General features: G+C 44.4%; 1 protein-coding gene across 1 annotated transcript in view; it reads left to right on the plus strand.

The window, feature by feature from the left end:
* The window catches only part of AUH (AU RNA binding methylglutaconyl-CoA hydratase), a 138,776-nt gene that overhangs the window by 10,351 nt on the left and 107,780 nt on the right, over positions 1 to 20,645 (plus strand). Inside the window, exons 2-3 of the mRNA XM_066604049.1 lie at positions 4,978 to 5,045; positions 6,686 to 6,773. Of these exons, the coding sequence (XP_066460146.1) occupies positions 4,978 to 5,045; positions 6,686 to 6,773 (156 nt within the window). The remainder of the gene's footprint in view (positions 1 to 4,977; positions 5,046 to 6,685; positions 6,774 to 20,645) is intronic.

Raw genomic sequence — 20,645 nt, forward strand, 5'->3', positions numbered from 1 at the left:
GAATATGTATTTAGCCTTTCCTTTGTCCAAATGCTTTCTGTCCTGGCTCTGAAGTATGAACGGGTTGTACAGTGTGCACAGAACACAGCACTCCGGCACAGCGTGTGACGCCTTTTATCGGATAGGTCATGTACTCGGAGAGTGAACCTATTCGTTACAGTTCACCGAGTTATTCTAGTTTAGGCGTGTCATGATTGTAGCCACAGAAAGCAGTACCAAAGTTAGCTGGGTCTGTGAATACTCATTCTGGGGTGAATTACACCACCATTAGGAAAGTGGCCGTCGCCAGACGCAGGATAGACATTGGTGGTACATGACGAGGAAATGCCATTGGAGCTCTGATGGCTTTTAGAATGAAGGGGCAGAGCTGCTAGAGTTCACACTTATTCTGGTTACTAGCAGAAACAGAAAAACTGGATTGGCTCCTGAAAGGCTGAGGACCCTCTCCCAAATGAAAGGTCTGCCTGCTTTATTTAATTGAATCTCAGTGTTGGAATAAAATAAGACATTCACGTGAATCATTCAGACAGACTTGTGAATGAATATGTACACATAGAAGTTCAGAATATACAGTTATTCAAATAATACACAGGAGGGAGACACTGCGAAAAGCAAAACACTCCCTGGGTATCCAAAACGAGTACAGTAATTGCACATATATGGCAATTAAAACAAAGGACACTGCCTTCCCCAAGAACATAGTGCCCATCCATCATATCTGTTGCATTTTACACATGGTCTACAGTCTTCTAGTTATCAGTAACAGACGCCTTTTGAGGTTTGAAGGGCTTAAAAGGAGTACTCCTCTGAAAAAAAGTTTTCCATCCCTCAACTAATGCTCTGGAGGTCTCCTCTATATATTGCCGTCACTTCCGTGTAGTGCAGCCTCCTGTCTGATGTCTATCAGACAACATCTTGATGTTGCATACATTGTGTTCTCTGCTATGATTCATCAGCACAGCATTACTTGAGCAGCTACAGACAGAACCATCTTTGCCTGCTGGGTGGACAGTCTAAATATAATTTACATCTACATCCTCCTAAATAAGCTAAAGATCATAAGTATACAGTTCTAGAGGGTGAGCTGTGATCTCCTTTATTATAACGAGGAGTTAATGACCCCCCCCCCCCCCTCAGACAGCATGTGTGGTACAGTCCATGTAATTTCATCACAGGGGAAGTTCTGGTGACTGAGCTCTGCTTACCCCTTGAGAGAACAGAAAGGCAAGTAATTCCCAGGGGATCACCATGATATCGCATGGTCCAACTGAAGGCAATTATTCAGATAGAAGGGAATAACTACAAAAGGTAATAGTGATTACCATATCGGAGCGAAGTGATAATTTACTGTGGAAAACTGAACGCTTGAAGAGAGGATGTAAGATGTGATACGAGTTGCATGGAGGCTCTAGTACCTTGTTGTACCGCCTCTAGCTTGGATACAAGATGTGATACAGGTGGGCATGGAGGTTCTAGTACCTTGTTGTACCGCCTCTAGCTTGGATACAAGATGTGATACAGGAGGGCATGGAGGTTCTAGTACCTTGTTGTACCGCCTCTAGCTTGGATACAAGATGTGATACAGGTGGGCATGGAGGCTCTGGTACCCTGTTGTACCACCTCTAGCTTGGATACAAGATGTGATACAGGCAGGCATGGAGGCTCTAGTACCCTGTTGTACCGCCTCTAGCTTGGATACAAGATGTGATACGGGCAGGCATGGAGGCTCTAGTACCCTGTTGTACTGCCTCTAGCTTGGATACAAAATGTGATACGGGCAGGCATGGAGGCTCTAGTACCCTGTTGTACTGCCTCTAGCTTGGATACAAGATGTGATACGGGCAGGCATGGAGGCTTCAGTACCCTGTTGTACTGCCTCTAGCTTGGATACAAAATGTGATACGGTCAGGCATGGAGGCTCTAGTACCCTGTTGTACCGCCTCTAGCTTGGATACAAGATGTGATACGGGCGGGCATGGAGGCTCTAGTACCCTGTTGTAATGCCTTTAGCTTGGATACAAGATGTGATATGGACGGGAATAGAGGCTCTAGTACCCTGTTGTATCGCCTCTAGCTTGGATACAAGATGTGAAACATTGGCATGGAGACTCTAGTACCCTGTTGTACAGCCTCTAGCTTGGATACAAGATGTGGTAGAGGCGGGCATGGAGGCTCTAGTACCCTGTTGGGCTGCCTCTAGCTTGGATACAAGATGTGATACAGGCGGGCATGGAGGCTCTAGTACCCTATTGGGCTGCCTCTAGCTTGGATACAAGATGTGATACAGGCGGGCATGAAGGCTCTAGTACCCTATTGTACCGCCTCTAGCTTGGATACAAGATGTGATACAGATGGGCATGGAGGCTCTAGTACCGTGTTGTACCGCCTCTAGCTTGGATACAAGATGTGATACAGATGGGCAAAACTCCAAATAAAAAAACTGTTTTCAGCTTTCTACTCCCCAAAAAAACCTAAAAAACAGAAAAAAGTGTCAGTGAAAAAAAGATATAAAAAAATCACTATATGTATCGAAAAAATGCTGGAAAAATAATTTTGGTAGCTGAAGGAAAAAAAACGGAGCAGTAAAACCACCACATGGGTAAAGTTCCTAAATAATGTCTGGTCCTTTAGGACAAAACAGCCTGGGCCTTAGGCTGCCTGCACACGGGCGGAAATCCCGCGGCGGGATTCCCCGCGGGATTTCCGCCACTGAAAGCCTGCATAGGAGTGCATTACAATACGCACTCCTATGCAGACGTCCGTGCGAAATGTCGCGCGGCAAACAAACTGCGGCATGTCCTATTTCTGTGTGGGGCTTGCAGAGCCTCGCACAGAAACGTCACTCACCCGCCCGCCGGCTCCGGTCTGCGCATGCGGCGGCAGCCGACACATGAAAGAGCCGGGGCCACCGGGCGCGGATGAGTACGCGCTGGTCCCTGCAGGCGCTCGGGTCGGGTCCCGCGGCAAGAATTCTTGCCGCCGGATCCGACCCGCCCGTCTGCAGGCGGCCTTAGGGGGATAAGCAGACTTGCGGACACACTTTCACTAATCACAGGACTCTCTGCTTTAACACCGAGCTGTATCACAACATTCTGAAATGTTCTCATATGCTGTATGACAAATTGTTTATATTTGTTACAAAATCTGGATTAAAAAAAATATCTTAAAATTAAAGAGGGCAAAGATCACAAACTGATATATACATATATACAGTAACCTAAGAAGACCGAAATGCAGTATCTGCCATTATATATACATTTATTTTTAGATGAATTGGTCTTCTCTGTTCTATATATATCCGTTATAGCAATAGCAGTAACAATTCTGGGACATACAGTTGGAAGCTAAAGTAAGTGAACCCTCTGGAATCACCAGGATTTCTACATAGATTACTAATAAAATGTGGTCCGATTGTGTTTGTCTAACGGCCCATTTAGACACAACGATTATCGCTCAAAGGACATCTTTTGAGCAATAATCGTTGTGCGCATTTACATGGCAAGATGATTGCTCAAAATTTGCTCAAACGGCAGTTTTGAGCGTTCACCTTGCATCAGTGTGTAAATGAAGGCTTACGCTGTATGCAGAAGACAAGCGGGACCACTATCTTTTGCATATAGCTGTTGTCTTCTCAGAGCGCTTCCTGAAAATCATCCATAGCATGTGTAAAAAATAAAGAAAATATATACTCACCTCTCCGCCGCTGCCGGGCTCAGCCGCGTGTAGCCGCGTCTTCTCCCTGCACTGCTCTGAAGCTTTTTCATCAGGCGTGGATTTAAAAGCCCCGCCTGCTGAAAGAGCTGTATCTGATTGGCTGAGCGCTCAGCCGATCACAGGCAGCGCTCAGCCATTCAATTAATGACAGCTAAGCACTGCCTGTGATTGGTCACAGCGCTCAGCCATTCATTGAATTCAATGAATGGGCGAATGCTGCCTGTGATGCGCTGAGCCAATCAGATACAGCTCTTTCAGCAGATGAAAGAACTTCAGAGCAGTGCAGGGAGGCGACCCGGGTACATGCGGCTGAGCCTTGGCAGAGACTGAGAGGTGAGTACATATATTTTTTTATTTTCTACACTTGATAGGGATGATTTTCAGGGAAGGGCTTATATTTAAAGACTGCTTGTCTTCTGTATACTCCGGCTGTGTTCACGGAGCGCAGAGCTGGTATACAGCTGTGTGCTCCGTGCAGGGTATGTAGTACACAACTGGAGTGCTGTCTTCTGCATACTCCTGCTGTGTTCACAGAGCGGCATACCAGCTGAAACAACAGTATCAGCGGTATCCTGCTATGAACTCACTGCGCGGCACTGATAAGGCAGATCGTTCTCCTTCAGCTTGCTCGTTAATGAAAACTGCTGTTAGATCCAATGATTCTCGCTCAAAAGACGGGTTTGAGCGATTTTTGAGCGAGAATCGTTGGGTCTAAATGGGCCTTAAGTCACACTTGTAGACAATCAATCAAGTAATAAAACTCAAACTCTTGTCACAATCCGGTTGTGTTGAGTCTAGTTAGACCCGTCAGTTCTGTCATAGTTGTCCTGGCAGTCACATGATCAGCGGCTCTGCGTCTGTTGTATGCACAGCACTCATTGAAAAAAACATTTCTGCCCTCTCTACTGGGCGGCCAGCGGTCACCGACCTGTGCCGCCACTATTCTGCAGATTAAAGCCCCCCTATTGCTTGCAGTATGCCCCTTCTGACAGGGGTCTAGGATGCTGAAATGGGGATTTGTTTAAACATTGTGACTCTTTGGCCTTACAGAGACACCATGTAATAAGGAAAATAAAATGCTACAACTAAAGCATGTCTACACAAGGACACATTATTTGCTATCTTGTGCCCCCGGGACTACCCCACGTGTGACATTGGATGAATGAGATATTGTGGTTAACTGCAGTCTTTCCTGCTTTTAGGCTTCTGTATTCTTAAGTTTTTAACCAATTATAATTATATATATTTTTTTTACTTTACTAGGAATTGCGGTGCTTGGGATAAATCGACCGCATGCGAAGAATGCCATCAGTAAAGGTCTGGTGAAGTCGGTAAGTGTGGATTTTTTATCATTTATGTTTATCCTGTCATGACTCTGTTTCTGTCTCTGTCTATAGGGCCGCCTGCACACGGCAGAGCCAGGTTCAGCATGCAGAATTCCGTAGCGGAATCCGGCTCTGGCAGCAGTGGCATCCGCACGTATCTGCATTGCCGATACCTTTTCTGTACTGCAGGTAGAACCGTGTCATCACTGGGCAATGGTGTGGAATCCGCGACTTGTCTGCAGTGTTTATTGCAGATGGACTCTAGGACAGAAGGCTTCCATTCACTTCAATGGAAACCGTCCGTGCGGAGCCCGCATGAAAATGGAGCAGGCTGTGGTTTTTCCTCCATGAGCAGAAATCTCAATGGATTTCCGCTCGTGTGTAGGAAGCAGCGGATCTGCATAGTAAGTAATGGGCGGTAGCTGCGAATTCGCAGTGTGGACGCCGACCTCCGATTCCGCAGCAGGCGGGCCTAATCCTGGTCACTACATCAGTTTCGTAATTTCTGTGTTTTTTAAAATAATGGAACTAGCCTAGGCGTCACTACTGAATTGTATCCACATCAGTCCCTCTGTTCTCTGGGCTGTGATTGTCACGGCCGTATAAGGGGAGAAAAATACGTCAATGTGTTTAAGCCCCCTAATTGTATCTTAATAGTCAATCTTCACCTAACAAGGGCAATCTGCAGCATGATTTTTCCGTCCAAAAAGCAGAAACTGGATGGAATGGGAGCAACGGAAGCCTTTCCGGTTGCATTTTGTTTTTAAACCCCGTTGAAATAAGTGGGGGAGGGGTGGGGGGAGAAACTAATCAGTTTTTTCCATTTTATATCCGTTTCTCTCCTCCAAAAATAAAGCAGAGAGGCAGAAACCCTGAACTGAGCCCTCACACAGACGTGCAAGCTGCCTAACATGAACATTCATACACAAATAACACTAAGTAATAAAAGAGGTTTTTTATTTTATGTTCCCGAGAATTTAATTTTTGTTTCGTGTTGCCTAGGTTGCATTTAACTGGTTATGTGCTTTTATCGGGTCATAGCTGTAGTGTTGTATCAATGAGTTTTTATTTTAGCAAGCCCTATATCTTATACAGCATAGGACTTAATGTATCGCACATCGTGGCGTGTTGTAAACTAATGTATCATTGCGCACAGTGCATGCATCAGCTCAGCGAATTCAAAAATCCCGCCTCCACAACGGGATGGCTGTAATTGGCTGAGCCACTGTGCTCAAAGAACCAATTAATGCAGCACTCAAAGAACCAATCCCAGCTATTGCTTCCTGGAGGTGGGACCAGGAAGTGATCTTGTATGAGCGGCTGAGGACTGTGGTAACTGCGCCAAAGCTCTGGAGAGCAGCGGGAGAGACCTGGACTGAGCGTGCTAGCTAATGTATTTCCTTTTTTTTTTGTAATGTAACTCAGGCTTATGTTTCAAGCCTCACCGAAAATCCTGAAAAAAAAAAAAGCTAGGGCTTATTCTTGGGATTGGGGAAATAAGGTACTAATGAACAATTGCCTTTTTGTGTACAAACAAACTAACAAGCTTCGGTCAGACGCTTCAACAACTTTTCTGAGCAACTATGTGAACAAGAGAAAGTAGCTTTTTAGATTCCTGAATTCCTCATTTTTTTTTTTCTTAATAGATGCTGAAGGCTGTTGATTCACTGAAGGGTAATAACAAGGTGAGGACTGTCATCCTGAGGAGTGAGGTTCCTGGAGTGTTTTGTGCAGGTATGTAGCTAAGAAAACCCAAAGCTTATTGTCTTATATAATAGAGATACAGCATTCGAGTTTTACAGTAAAGCTAATTCTCCTTATGTAGATTGGTTACAAATGCATAACTTGCTACAAGAACAGAATATTTAAAATGGAGGTTCACTACGGGTGAACATCAGGTTAACCAAGATTAGATAATGGAATATGTAGCCCTCAGATGGATGGCCATCGTATATACTGAATATGCCATTTAGTCTTCGTTTTCCAATCTATGGCACATGCATTCTCATTCTTTCTTGCTCACCTGAGCAAAAACCAAAAGTAGTAGTTATTTCCATATTTAATACTTGGTGGGGATCCTTTTGACTTAATGACATCGGATACTGCCTGTGTGGCATACGTCCTACTAACGTCTGGTACACTTCTGCTGGCGTTCCTTTCCAATCAATCCTGCAGATGTTCTTTCAATGCATCGGTTTGGGGCAAGGAGCGTCATCATTGGACAGAAGAACGTTCTCTGGAGTGATGGAGGTACCTGGTTCTGATGGAGGTACCGGGTTCTGATGGAGGTAGCTGGGTGTGGAGGATGCCTGGGGAATGCCTTCTGTCCGAGCTTGTTGTAGTTATGTATGGTCTGGGGATGTTTTATATGGCACAATCTCGGTCCGTTGGTTGTAGTGGCAAGAACCATGAACACAGAGGTGTACCTTGACGATCTAGTCAATAATGTGCTGCCTACAATGTGCCAATATTTTGGGAATGGTCAGCAATACTTCCAACAAGACAACATGCTTTGTCATACATTCTACGCAGTTTTACATTGGTTTGACATTATAATGTTCCACACTATGACTGGCTGCACAGAGTCCCGACCTGAACATCTTTGGGATGAAATGGAACGATGGGTCAGGAAATATGAACAGCGTACATTTTCGTTGTGTGAACTCGCCAGACTTTTGCAGGATGAATGGAGGGAAATGCCATTAGAAGGGGGGAACACAAGACTGAGTCTTTGCACCAGATGATGGAAGTTAACCTTTGCTTCTGGGTAAAGCTTTTTTCAATTTACTTTAAATGTATAAAGTGTACCTTTTAGTTACCATAGTAAAGTTTTTTTTTTCTCCCAGTTTTGACGTGGTTTTTGCATGTTTTATTTTCCTTCTAAAAACATGTTTATCTTTACTTAGGAGCAATTAAGTCAGGCGACCGATTAAGCAAGCATATAATTAATCCTGTACTTTCTTATTAGCGGAATCTTTACTAACTGGCTATTAAGGCATTACAGCAATCTCGCTGCAGATCAACTGCCCACGAGATATGTCCTGGATATGGAACAAAAGGTAGAAAGTGTGGATGCCTGCTGTATGTAGTGCTCACAAAATAAAACCATCTGTTCCGGACTGTTGTTGATCTGCCGGCTAATTGGACACTACCCTTTCACTCTCATATCTTCTTCCATCATTTTTGCCTGAATTGTAGCCTAAAGGTCCATTAGCACGGATTGATAATCGCTGAAACGACAGTTTCAGTGACTGCTACTCAGCTACTTAGCAGCTTATTAACGTGCAAATGAAGCCTTCAGCTGAATGCAGTTAACAGCCCGAGGGCTCTTATCTGCATTCAGCTCCTTTGTTCTCCGACAGGTTAAATAGCTGAAACAATACTATCAGCGCTACCCACGGAGAACTCAGCATGTGGTCCTGATAAGACCGCACAATGATTTTTAGGCTGGACTGAATTTAACGATCAGCTAGCAGTGCACAAAAAGTGCACGATGGCAGCGCGTTTAGGCGCAACGATTATCGCTCAAAAGATCGCTTTTGAGCGATCATTGCTTCGTGTTAATGGGCCTTAACTGTGAGTTTACGTGTAACGTTTTGTGGGGGTTGTCCCATCTCAGCACTTCCGGGCCGAGACGAGAAACCTGTGACTTGTTTCCGGATGACCTTTGTTGCACAGACAGACGTGCATTTGTGTACGATCCAATGCATACAGCCGTATGAATGAGGCCTTCGGCTCTACCGGGATGTATGAGCCCTCCCCCTTCCGGTGATCAGAATTCATGGATAGTCTGGAGGGTATAGGGGGTAGGATTGGGGGCAAAGTATAATGCTATCCCCTTGCCCCTCCAGTAAGGATTCAAGCCTGCACATGAATACTTCTGTCTTAGGTCAGGATCACATGGGCATATAAACACAGCATATTACGCGTGAGCTGTGCGCCCGTGGGATACGCGGTAATTCGCAGACAATCAATTTACATTACCTTACGCAGTTCCACATTAGTGTGTCGGAATTGCGTAATATGTGAGTGCAAAAAAAGTACACTGTATGTTCTATTTGCCACATATATACCCACGATAGAGCCCATTGCTCTCTGGGCACATATCTACGCGTGCCCATATGCAATTACATTGCGTATGGAAGTTGTGTATATAAGCCGTTTCATTGCAATGGTGTGGGAAATGTGGACTGCGCATGACAGCGTGCCTGAGATACAATGTCATGCGCAGTACAATTTCGCAGCCATATGCAGGATCACCGCCGGCTTACCCTGGACAACCCCCTTTAGACTGCCTGTCCATGGCCGTTGCGGTATCCCATGGCGTATCTCCGCCGCCCGGGAGCAGGAGTCTGCAGACAGATTTCCGCGGTCAGCCTATCTGACAGATAGGCTGACCGTGGAGAATCGTGGCAATTCACAGCATGCTGCGAATTGCCGGCCGCGAGTGAAGAATCGCAATGATTCTCCGCTCGTAGACAGGGGGGCTGCACTTTCCATAGCAACGCTACAGAAAGCGTGCATTGCGTTCTCCACAGCCGGATTATCGCAGCGGAGAACGCAATTCAAAAATGCCGGTGGACAGGCAATAAGCTAAGTTATTTTGCTCTCTCTCTTTATCTATCTGCTTTTGCAGCTGAAATCGCAGGAAGTAGAGGGCTGCGATAATTCGGATCTCCTCTTACTGTGCCCAATGTTGAAATGAATGAAGGTTGCAGCTTGCAAATGAATGAAGCTAATAGAACGCATATAGTCCTTCATGTTATTAAATTCTAAATTAGAAACTTGCATCTCTTTACTAGACATATACGCTGGGCTCCTTCCCTTCTATTGAACCTAATAGCTCAATGCTTACGGTGCGGAATTCCGCACCGTAAAATCACCCGGACTTACCCGCGGCATGCTCTATTTGCCGCGAGTGTATGCGCGGCCGGCTTCCATTGCAGTCAATGGAAGCCGTCCGTTCACGCTATCTTCCGCTGTAGCACAGCGGAAGATAGCGTGAAACTGCCTCTCCGCCTACCGCCAGCCGCGTCATGTGACGCCGTGGGCTTGTCATATGACGCGGCCGGCGCGTCACATGCTCTATTGCGCATGCGCGCCGAAGCGTCATGTGGGACCTGGGACGCCGGATCCGCAGATAAGTATTGGGGTCTCTGGGGGGCGCCGTGACGGCCTCCGCTGCGGAATTCCGCGGCGGAGCCCGTCATGGCCGTGTGCAGCCGGCCTAAGACTTCAGTGGGCATATTAACTTTTTCCACAACACTTCTGCCCTGTTCAGCAATTCCAGCAACCTGATTGGTTGTTTGGGTTGGCTGATTCACCAAACAACCAATCAGGTTGCTGGAATTTCTGAACAGGGCAGAAGTGTTGTGGCAAAAGTTAATATGCCTTCAGTGGTTGGATTTTTTGCATGTTAATGCATTGGTATGAACTTCAGGTCAACTTCATGGTTTCCATTATCCATTTCCATTAAGTACTCCATCTTCGGTGCTGGATGCCATGTAGTTTGGCATGCTTGAATCCTTACCATAAAATAATTTTAACAAAAATAATAATGGAAAAACTGAAAAAAAAAAAACTTACCAAGCATTAAAAAAAAAAAAAAAAATATATATATATATATATATATATATATCTATATATATATCTATATATATATATATATATATATATGAATGTGTGTCTGTCTGTTTGTCCTTTATGCATTACTACGCCATTCATCCGATCGCCGTGAAACTTTGGGAAGTTGTTGAGTACACTACTGGGAAGATTACTGGCATAGTACATCTATCCTATGATAAATGGCGCGCGTGCGAGCATCGTCGACAGTTATGCCCCCCAGACGTAGATCGTTCTATTTCCATCATTGCCACTAATTCTCTCACTTCCCGATGTCTAAAAAACATGAAATTTGGCACGAGCATTGATTATGTCATAAATAGGAAAAGTTAATAGGTCCCAACTCGATTATTCAATTCTATGCGCAAAAGAATTAGCGTCCAAATTTTTCGTACGAAATCTAATTCTCTCACTTCCTGATGTCATCTATATATATAAAAATAAATGTCTGTCTGTCTGTCCTTTATGCATTACTACACCATTCATCCAATCGCCATGAAATACATCTATCCTATGATTGGGTGTTATATATTGTAAAGTTGAGGTAACATGCAAGCTGCGCTGCGATTGGTTGTTATATATTATACTGCTGAGGTAACATGAAAGCTGTGCTGTGATTGGGTGTTATATATTGTAAAGTTGAAGTAACATGCAAGCTGCGCTGCGATTGGTTGTTTTCTATATATATAAAAACGTATGTCTGTCTTCGCAGCAACGCGCGACGGGTAAGCTAGTTCTTTATATAAATTGAACTTTGGGAAGAAAATGATACGAAAACAGAATTAGTTTTGGTTACAGAAGAAGCATATGCTGTAGCGTGCATTGTTACAGGCTGGACAAGGTGTTTATTGGTCTTGGGTATGCCATTGGGATGAGTGATATTTTCAGAGACTGTGTAGCCGTAATGAGCACCTAATGATGTTTAACCTCCTATTAAGGTACGCACCTTCTCTGTATGTCTTTCTGTATTCTAGGTCTTGGCCCTGTTTGTTTCTAAAGGTTTAACAGACCAACATAGCTATCTGATGGCATTTTGTATTTGTTTTTGTTTTTAAACTAGAACTTTTCAATGTAGTAAAACCCTGTTCATTATTTTAGTGAGGTGGAACCTGCTGGCGGGTATTTTCTGAAGGCTGGAGAACTCTTTCAATGCTCTCCTGAAGGGCGATGTTCACTGACAAATTAGTATCTACCTTTGGCCCAGAAATGGCTTCTAGCAGAAGCAGGGAAACTGGGTACATAGCCTTAGGGGGTTGTTTTTTTTTTTACCTGAAAGCTTCAGAAAACAGAAAATATTGCTTATTTTCTAATGTCTAAATATAAAAATCCATAATATACTTTGAAACGAAGAAAAAAGTATATAAATTCTGCATACACATGCTGCGCTAGTTGTAAATAAACAAGAATGTTTGTTCTGTCAATGCAGTTTAAACAATAAAGCTATTTTTTCCTGAGGATGCTTGCCAATCGTGACTATTTTCGGGCTAATGCCCACGGCCTAATGGCTCAATGTTCACGCTCTGGAATTCCATGATGGAATTCTGCAGCGGGAAATAACTCGCGGCATGTCCTATTTGCCGCAGGAATACGTGCGGACGGCTTTCCATTGTAGTGAATGGAAGCTGGCCGTCATGCTATACTTTCGCTGTAGCACAGCTTAAGTATAGCGTGAATACGCTCCCCGCCGACCGCGTCATATGACACTGCTGGCGCGTCATGCAGGAGCTGCACAGCGGAGGTGAGTATGGGGTCTTTGGGGGGGTGCCATGACAGACCCCGCTGTGGTATTCCGCTTGCGGAGCCCGTCACGGCCGTGGGCATGAGCCCTTAGGGTGCTTTCACATCTTCCCTGGGGTTTCTGCTTTCCTGCTCCGTTCGTAGAGCAGGAGAGGGGAATCCATGCAGCCGAACGGTTCCGCCCCTGGACGGAATCAAACAGCCCTGGGCGGATCCCATTGACTACAATGGGGTCTGACCACTTTCCGCCCAGCTGCCCGGCTTTTGGACGGAAAAAAAAGCACTGCATTCAGCACTTTGTTCGTTTTTTTTCAGCCAGATTTATGACAGATTCTTCGGCCGGAGGCTCCAACTCAGATGTGAAACCACCAATGCCTAATAAATTGCAGTTTACTCATTGAAATTCTGGCTTTACTTGTGATAAGGGCATAAAAATATAATAAAGTAACATGAATGAAGTATTTCATTTCATTATCTAGAAAAGCTATTCTCTCCTGTTAGGCTGTGTTCACACCTGCAGCGGAGGTGTTGGGGGCCTCCAGGACAGATCTGGCATAAAATCCTGGATGAAACAGCACAGAATATAGCACCATTTCTGAGTGACGTACTGAAAGCCTGACCCCATTATAGCCAATGAAGTCTGGTCAGCACTGTCAGGATCCAGCATATGCCAGATCTTGCAATTCCAGTGTTTATGTTCTGTTTGTAGGTTGGAGCCGGCACTGGTGTGAACCCAGCCTTGTTGTATTACAGTGAACAGATGCACACTTGTGGCACATTGTTGGGTAAACTTTTTCTGCACTAGAATCTCCATTGCCACAATGCCACTTGAGGTATTGGTGGCATGGATTCAACAAGGTACTTGAGTCACTTAACGACTTCAATGGATACTGACACGATCCTCTCAGCAGGTGAACAGTTTCATCTGCATGTTTCTGCTATCAGTCCGCCATTGTAGGTGCAACAGAGGGCATTACGCCACCACAGAACAACCGTTTTGCCACTGTTTTATAGTAAACTGATTACAGTAAAATGTATGACTATACCCAGGAGTGCTTTATTAGATTGAGATCTAGTGACTACTGACTGTACGGGCAATTAAATTAAAGTATTTATTGGATACATGAATAAAACTAGCCTGGGATGATGTGCTTGTGACGTGTGGCAAGTAGAGGATGGGTAAACTGTGGTGGTAAAGGCATGCGCATGCCAACAATAGTTAAGCAGTGGCATTTAAGTAATTTTCAAATAGTATTAAAGGGGTTTTTTGGGACTTTGAAAAAATAATACATTCATAGGCTTAAGGGCGCGGTCACACGAGCGTAGGCGTATTTACGTTCGCACGTGCGCAGCGTTTAATCGCCGGAAAGAACGTTTTTCGGCGATCATGACCAGAGCTAGAAAGCGTATTATCGTTTGTTCCTACTTTGCAAACTATCTTTTCGGCCATCGAATATGCGTTGGCGCGTATTTCGGTCGCATATGTTCCGTTTTTTTTCGGGTTGCCGTTTTTACGCGCCGTAAAATCGCCCGTGCGAACGAATACATTGGAAACCAATGCCTCAGATGGTCACGTTTATACGATTGGGCGCAAAAGCGCGCCGTTTATGCGCTCGTGTGAACACACCCTAAGGCTGCATTCAGACGACCGTATATCGGCTGGGTTTTCACGCCCAGCCGATATACAGCGTCTCTCTCTGCAGGGGGAGGAGGCTGGAAGAGTCGGGAGCAGTGCTCTGAGCTCCCGCCCCCTCACTGCCTCCTCTCAACCCCCTTTCTGCACTATTTGCAATGAGAGGAGGCATAACGGGGGCGGGGCTAAGTGCCAGGAATTAGCTCTGCCCCCATCTCGCCTATCCTCATTGAAAATAGTGCAGGGGGTGGAGAGGAGGCAGAGAGGGGGTGGGAGCTCAGAGTACTGCTCCTGGCTCTTCCAGCCTCCTCCCCCTGCAGAGAGAGACGCTGTATATCGGCTGGGCGTGAAAACCCAACCGATATACGGTCGTCTGAATGCAGCCTGAAAGTGTGTAAAATAAAAAACAAATGCATGTTCTCCTCTTTCAGCATCTCCCCGTCCAGCACTGGAGTCCCGGTGCCGACTATTTGGAACAAGCAGTCTGACGATCGGGTTGATTGTGCACATGACCGTTCAGCCAATCACAGGCTCCAGCAGGGATTCTTTTACGGCCACTGAAGCTGGTGATTGGCTGAACTTTAATGCGTGTTAAGAAAACATTCTTGAAGCCAGTATGCTGCATCAAGACATCGTCTTTCCAATCTTTTTTAGTGTTTGGCTAACTGGTCGCTTTCTGCTACCTTATCCCATTCACTTTAAAGAAAATCAAGCAAAGCTGACCCCTCTATATACAGACCAAGGATGTTAAATATTCAAAGACTCAGGATATAAAATCAAGACATTCTTGCGCCATCCAGTAAAAAATGCATACACTAAATGTATGTATTTTTTAGTATGGAAGCCTATGGGTGATGGATGGCCTACTTCGCAGGTACAGTATGTTTTTACCATGGGAGCCTTTGTCATCTTATACCACATGTTTTGGGATATGTGGAGCCAAGAACAAAGTAATGGAGAAGAATCCTGTAACGGTAGCAATGCTTTGGTCAAGCTTGACTCAGCGGCATTAAGAACTCTTATTTCTATAATCACTTCAAAGTACATATATCTAACAGACACGTTTTTCTTGCTTGAGTTTTGAAAAATAGAAAAAAACTGCGGTAAGAATTACACATTTTTTGTAAATTACAAAAGATGGAAAAGATTGACTTGTAATCCAGTCTCACGAAGAGGATATATCCCCCTTTAAATGTTCTGCAGCATAGTCAGATGTATATTTTTTTGGAATGTTTTTGCCTTTAAGCATTTTTAATAGGAGTCCAAGTAATTACACATTGCCCTTATGTTAAGGCTTGCTTTGTAACTTACTAAGTTGAAATGACTGGTTAATTAGGCCAGATGCCCAAGTTGCCATTCTGTGACAAGGAATCTGATTTGGAGAAATTAGCATGCTTCATCTGTAACATACTCAAATTATTCCTGATGAGTTTGTCAGTTAACCATATGACAACATAATTTGACATGCATTTTTTTGTCATTTGATTCTGCCAGTTGAACTGAAATAGCTTTGAATTATATTTTTATATTTGGTTGATAAGAGAGATGCAAAATACAGCTCTAAACATTGCTTTACTAAGGCTTCTATAATTATTTATATCGCAGCAGCTGAGGTTCTGACTTTCTGAAGCCCCTTGTAGGTCCAGGAATAATTAACTTTGCATGTGGAAGTCTGTTAGCATTATAGTTGTCTATTTTCATATGTGGTGCTGGAGAAATGTGAAGAAGGCTCGTCTGTGAACTCTAGTGACCGACTGTCTAAAACTTCAAGATATCAGAAGCGTTTAGATGTTTGACGTATCAACTAAATAGGGCAAAAATTTCGAATCATGGTAGTTTACCACAGGGACACCAACTGATCTGAAAACTGGGTGCCACCTCCCTGCAGGGAATGGTTCTTAGGACTCACCATGGCCACATCTTACTTACTAGTCCTTTGACTCAACCCTTTCCAATCCACTGTCTGACCTCTGAAGACATTATGACTTAAGGCTGTACAGCTCCGATGTTGGAAGACGTCCGTCGGGGTTCTTTTACTGTATATTGCCAGCCTCTCTGCTGTTGGAGCCTATCCAACGTGTCACCTAATGCAGTACTGGCTTTATCCAGCAGATAGCGCCGTTGTATTACGGCAGTAAAAGAGTAAGCGCCCTAGGAAAACCAGGATACAAATTGGATTAGAAAGGGTTAAATCGATACCATGCTCCAACTTATGAGAGCTGATTATCCACAGTTCTGTCAGATCTATCGCTAAAATCCGCTTACTATTAGGGAATTGCCTCAAAATAAAGGAAATGAGTATGTATTAGTTGCTATTCCATCCATTAAATTCACTAGTCTGTATACACAAAGCCCACACCCAATGATCTACTTAAAAGCCTCTTTGAATTTGCACCGCCCATTGTAAGTTCAAGTGTCTAATCTCAAATGATAAAATGAGCTCCTTGTGTTGTTTCTAGGCTTCATTCAACATTGGCTACAAATGTTAGGTTTGCTAAGTTTGAAGATGTGATATTTATGTACAAAAGGGCTAAATGATAAACTTCCATATCAAACTACTAACGGCCACTTGTCTTTAATGTATGTGTGTGAGTGCTTCTCATGCTCCGCCCCTGCTGTCATTACTCCACCCTCTGGTGACGCCATCAAAGGTCCTACAACATATATAAAACACAGAGTCTGACCGACAGAAGAACACCACAGTTAGGGCTCTTGGAAGGGGAGGACAAAAATAACACACTGAGAATACAACAAAGCCGTTAGTCTCTCAGAAGACACAACTCTGCAGTCCTGACAGAAGACAACAAGCCACCACCACCACAGAGATCCGGTGGGCTAAAGGATCTGTGGTGATGTCACTGCTGTGGGAGGAGCCAATCTGTATGTATGATGTGTGGGGTGTTGTAGAGCTGTTTGTGCGCATGTACCATGTAGCAGAGCTGTGTGGCACATTGCGCCACCAGAAACACTGGTGCTATAAATTCCTACACAACTCAGCAGTCCTGATAGGACACAGATCCGGTGGGCTGAAGGGCCTGTAGTGATGTCACTGCTGTGGGTGGAGCCAAGCTGTGTTTGACATTTGTGGTAATCAAGCTACTGTGAGTATGATGTGCCAGCAGAAACACTGGGACTATAATGTCCTAGTAATTACTAGTATACATCATAAAGGGCATCTGTCAGCTTGGATACGATGTCCAAACTAGGCATCGGGTGGCAGAGTTGGAGGAGCTGAGTAGATTGATATATATTTATGGTGAAAGATTCCGTATAACTTGTATTTTTATACATTTATCTCTCTGCAGATTCTGAGCTGAACAGTCCAGTGGGCGGAGCTATCAGTGATTGACAGCCTTCCCTGTATGTACAGTCATACACAGCTGTCAATCACTGATGGGACCGCCCACAAGCTATACTGAATCTTTCCCCATGAAACTATATATCAATCTGCTCCGCTCCTCCTGCTCTATAACATGATGGCCGTAGTTTGGACAGCACATTTGAGCCGATCGGTTCCCTTTTAAATAATATATTCAATTGACCTTCTTCACGCACAGTTTATGTTCTGTGTTGTGCCCCCTTGAATTTTAACCTTTTAACTGCTGAAACAAAGTTTCAGTTTCTTGGAATGTTTTTGGAACTTAGGTTTTCACATCTCCTCAATTCCTAAGACACTCATGTGCCTAGTTCATTGTGTCATAACTTGGAGCTGTGTTCCTCAAGAGACCGTTTCCCCGAACCCACTGCAAGCAGTCAGTGCATAACGGGCAGTGCTGAGCTTCTGCAGGCAATTGTCCTTACAGATTTGAAGGACTGCCGTTAAATGCAATGCGCTACACTGAAATTTCCTTCTAAAATTGGCCTTTGATATATATTTTTTCTTTTTTAGCATTTTTTTGTGTTTTCTTTTCATTTTGAGAGACGTAATTATGCGTGATTCATAGAGATTTTTATCATTTAAAGCAGGCACAGACTGGCATAACTTACGGCTATTGTTTGTTAATCGCATCAGAGCATGTAAAGGAAGTATGTCTTTTTGCACGTAGGATTCCTGACAGCAAAGCTATTATATCAAGTTGCGAGCAACAGCTTAGAGACCTTAAGCTATACATATTTTGTATCAGATTTCTGTTTAGTTTAACGTATTACATCACTGCTGTAAATGAGACACATAAGCCTGAATAATGTCATATTAGCCCGAGGTTCTCCCAATTTACCCACTGTAACAGCAGCAAAGCATGATCTATCTTTTTGGCTCTCATTTGGTTTAATAATGAAGAAAGCAGTGAAATAAAACAAGTGGAAACAGATTGAATGGAAGCATATTAAATTGTAGATTTTGATGCAGGCATATATCTTCTGGTTAATTCTATATATCACTCCTGATAGATGCACTTTAGTCCATATCAATAATCTCTTAATGTGCCTTCCGCCATTCACCAAATCAGTAATCTGCAAATAAATAGAATATTGTCAAATGTGTTCTAATACTTTATATGTAAGGGACCTAGATCCTTTTCAACTGAAGTTCAGAGATGATACAAAATGTGACATATGTAACATATATAACATGCCATGTAACAGTAGCAGTAAGTGTATGGTAGCAGGAATTTTCTTCTGCAAATTATCAGATAGGAGTCTTGGGGAGAAGAAAGCCAGGAGGTTTATTATACCATAAAACAGTGGTGGCGAACCTATGGCACCTATCGGCCCGTTCACCACTTGTGAATACTGGCAGGGGCCGCGGCTCCCTGCTGGCGTTCACACAGCTGCGCTGCTAGAAGCGCTGGGTACTGGTGTATTATGTCATCAACGGACGTTAGGGTTGGCGACATAATACACCTGCATTGCCACTTGTTAACGTCCCCAGCTTCTGATTGGCTGGGGGCATGTTTATTCCCACAACTCCCGTCCTTCCATGTGGGCCGCTGTGGGATGTGGGATGTCGCTGTTACACTGGGGGGCCGCTGTGGGGAGGGGTGGGGTCACTATTACCGCTGGGGTATGTTTACATGTGGTGGAAATGGGCAGGCCTGTTTCAAAATAGACAGGGTGCAGATTTTGACTGCATTTTAGATGTGGAAATGCTGCAGAATTTGCCACAGAAATTTCCGCTGAGGACATTCTGCAGTATTTCCGCATCCAAAAAGGAGTCAACATCTGCACGCTGTCTATTTTGAAGTGGCCCTGTCCTTTTCAGAACGACGGGAGTAAAATAGTATGCCGTGACAAGCCCCGCCCCCTGACATGTTGGCACTTTGCGATAAATAAGTGGGTTTTGGGTTGCAGTTAGGGCACTCGGTCTCTAAAAGGTTTGCCATCACTGCCATAGAAGATTGTTCCCAGTCCTGGGTTAGGGGGGGTAAATGTGGGCTAGAACTAGGGGATTGACTGCATATAAGTCGAGATGAAAGATGGTAATGTACATATACTGTATATCAAGGAGATGACTGTTACTTTCTCGTTAGTATTCATTTTAGGCCACCTGCAGACGGCCAGGTCGGATCCCGTTGCGAGAATTCTCGCAGCGGGATGCGGTTTAGTGCCCTGCACAGCCCTGCGGCTCACTCGCTCCCAGTGTCTTCATTCAGTGCTATGCGCCGGCTTACGGCCAGCCGGTGCATGCGAAGAGAGGAGGCGGCCCGTCACCACTGACTTCTGTGCAGGCCTCTGCAAGACCCGCACAGAAATAGAACATGCCGTGATTTGTTTTTCAACGTGTGTTTTCACACGGACAAGTCAGGGCCGTCTGCCTAGGATTGCGTTTTGCAATCCCGGGAATCCCGCCGCAGAATTTCCACCTGTGTGCAGGGGGCCATACAGGGGTGTTTTATATAAGGAAATGCACCCATTAGATTTCAATAAAACCACGCATAGTAACATGGTTTGTAAGGCTGAAAAGGCATATGCTCATCCAATTTTGCCTATTATCTTGCAATGTTGATCCAGAGGAAGATAGACCCAATGAGTTGGAAGCTAATTTTCTTCATTTTTGGGAAGAAGTTCTTTCCCGACTCCTCCAAATCTGGCAGTCAGAAAAAATCCCTGTATCAACAACCCTTCCAAAGTAAGATAGTGACAATAACATGTAATGATGCACTCAAGGAAGGCATCCATGCCCCTTTTGAACTGCTTTTAGTGAATTCACCATCACCACCCTCTCAGGCAGAGAGTTTCATAGTCTCATTGCTATTGCAGTAAAACAGTGTTCCCCAACTCCAATCCTCACGGAACGCCAACAGGTCATGGTTTTTAGGATTTCCTCAATGTTGCACAGGTGATGTAATTATTGTCAGTGCCTCACACATTGCCTCAGGTGTTCTTACCATAGGATATCCTGAAAACGTGACCTGTTGGGGGTCCGTGAGGACTGGAGTTGGGGACCCCTGCAGTAAAGAACCCCTTTCTATGTTGGTTGGTATAGACTGTTAGCGCAATTTTCGCTATTCGATATACTGTGGGTGCCATATTAGATTTGATTAATATACAGGCTCAGAGACCCCCCAAATGAACACCCATCTACATGGTGTACACCAAAAGGGATCTAACCCTTATGTAGGCAAGTAAAAGTTTATATAAGGTTTCAAACACAGGAAGTTGGGTCATTCAGGGTC

The sequence above is a fragment of the Eleutherodactylus coqui genome, chromosome 5 (genome assembly GCF_035609145.1).
Source record: "Eleutherodactylus coqui strain aEleCoq1 chromosome 5, aEleCoq1.hap1, whole genome shotgun sequence".
NCBI lineage: Eukaryota > Metazoa > Chordata > Amphibia > Anura > Eleutherodactylidae > Eleutherodactylus > Eleutherodactylus coqui.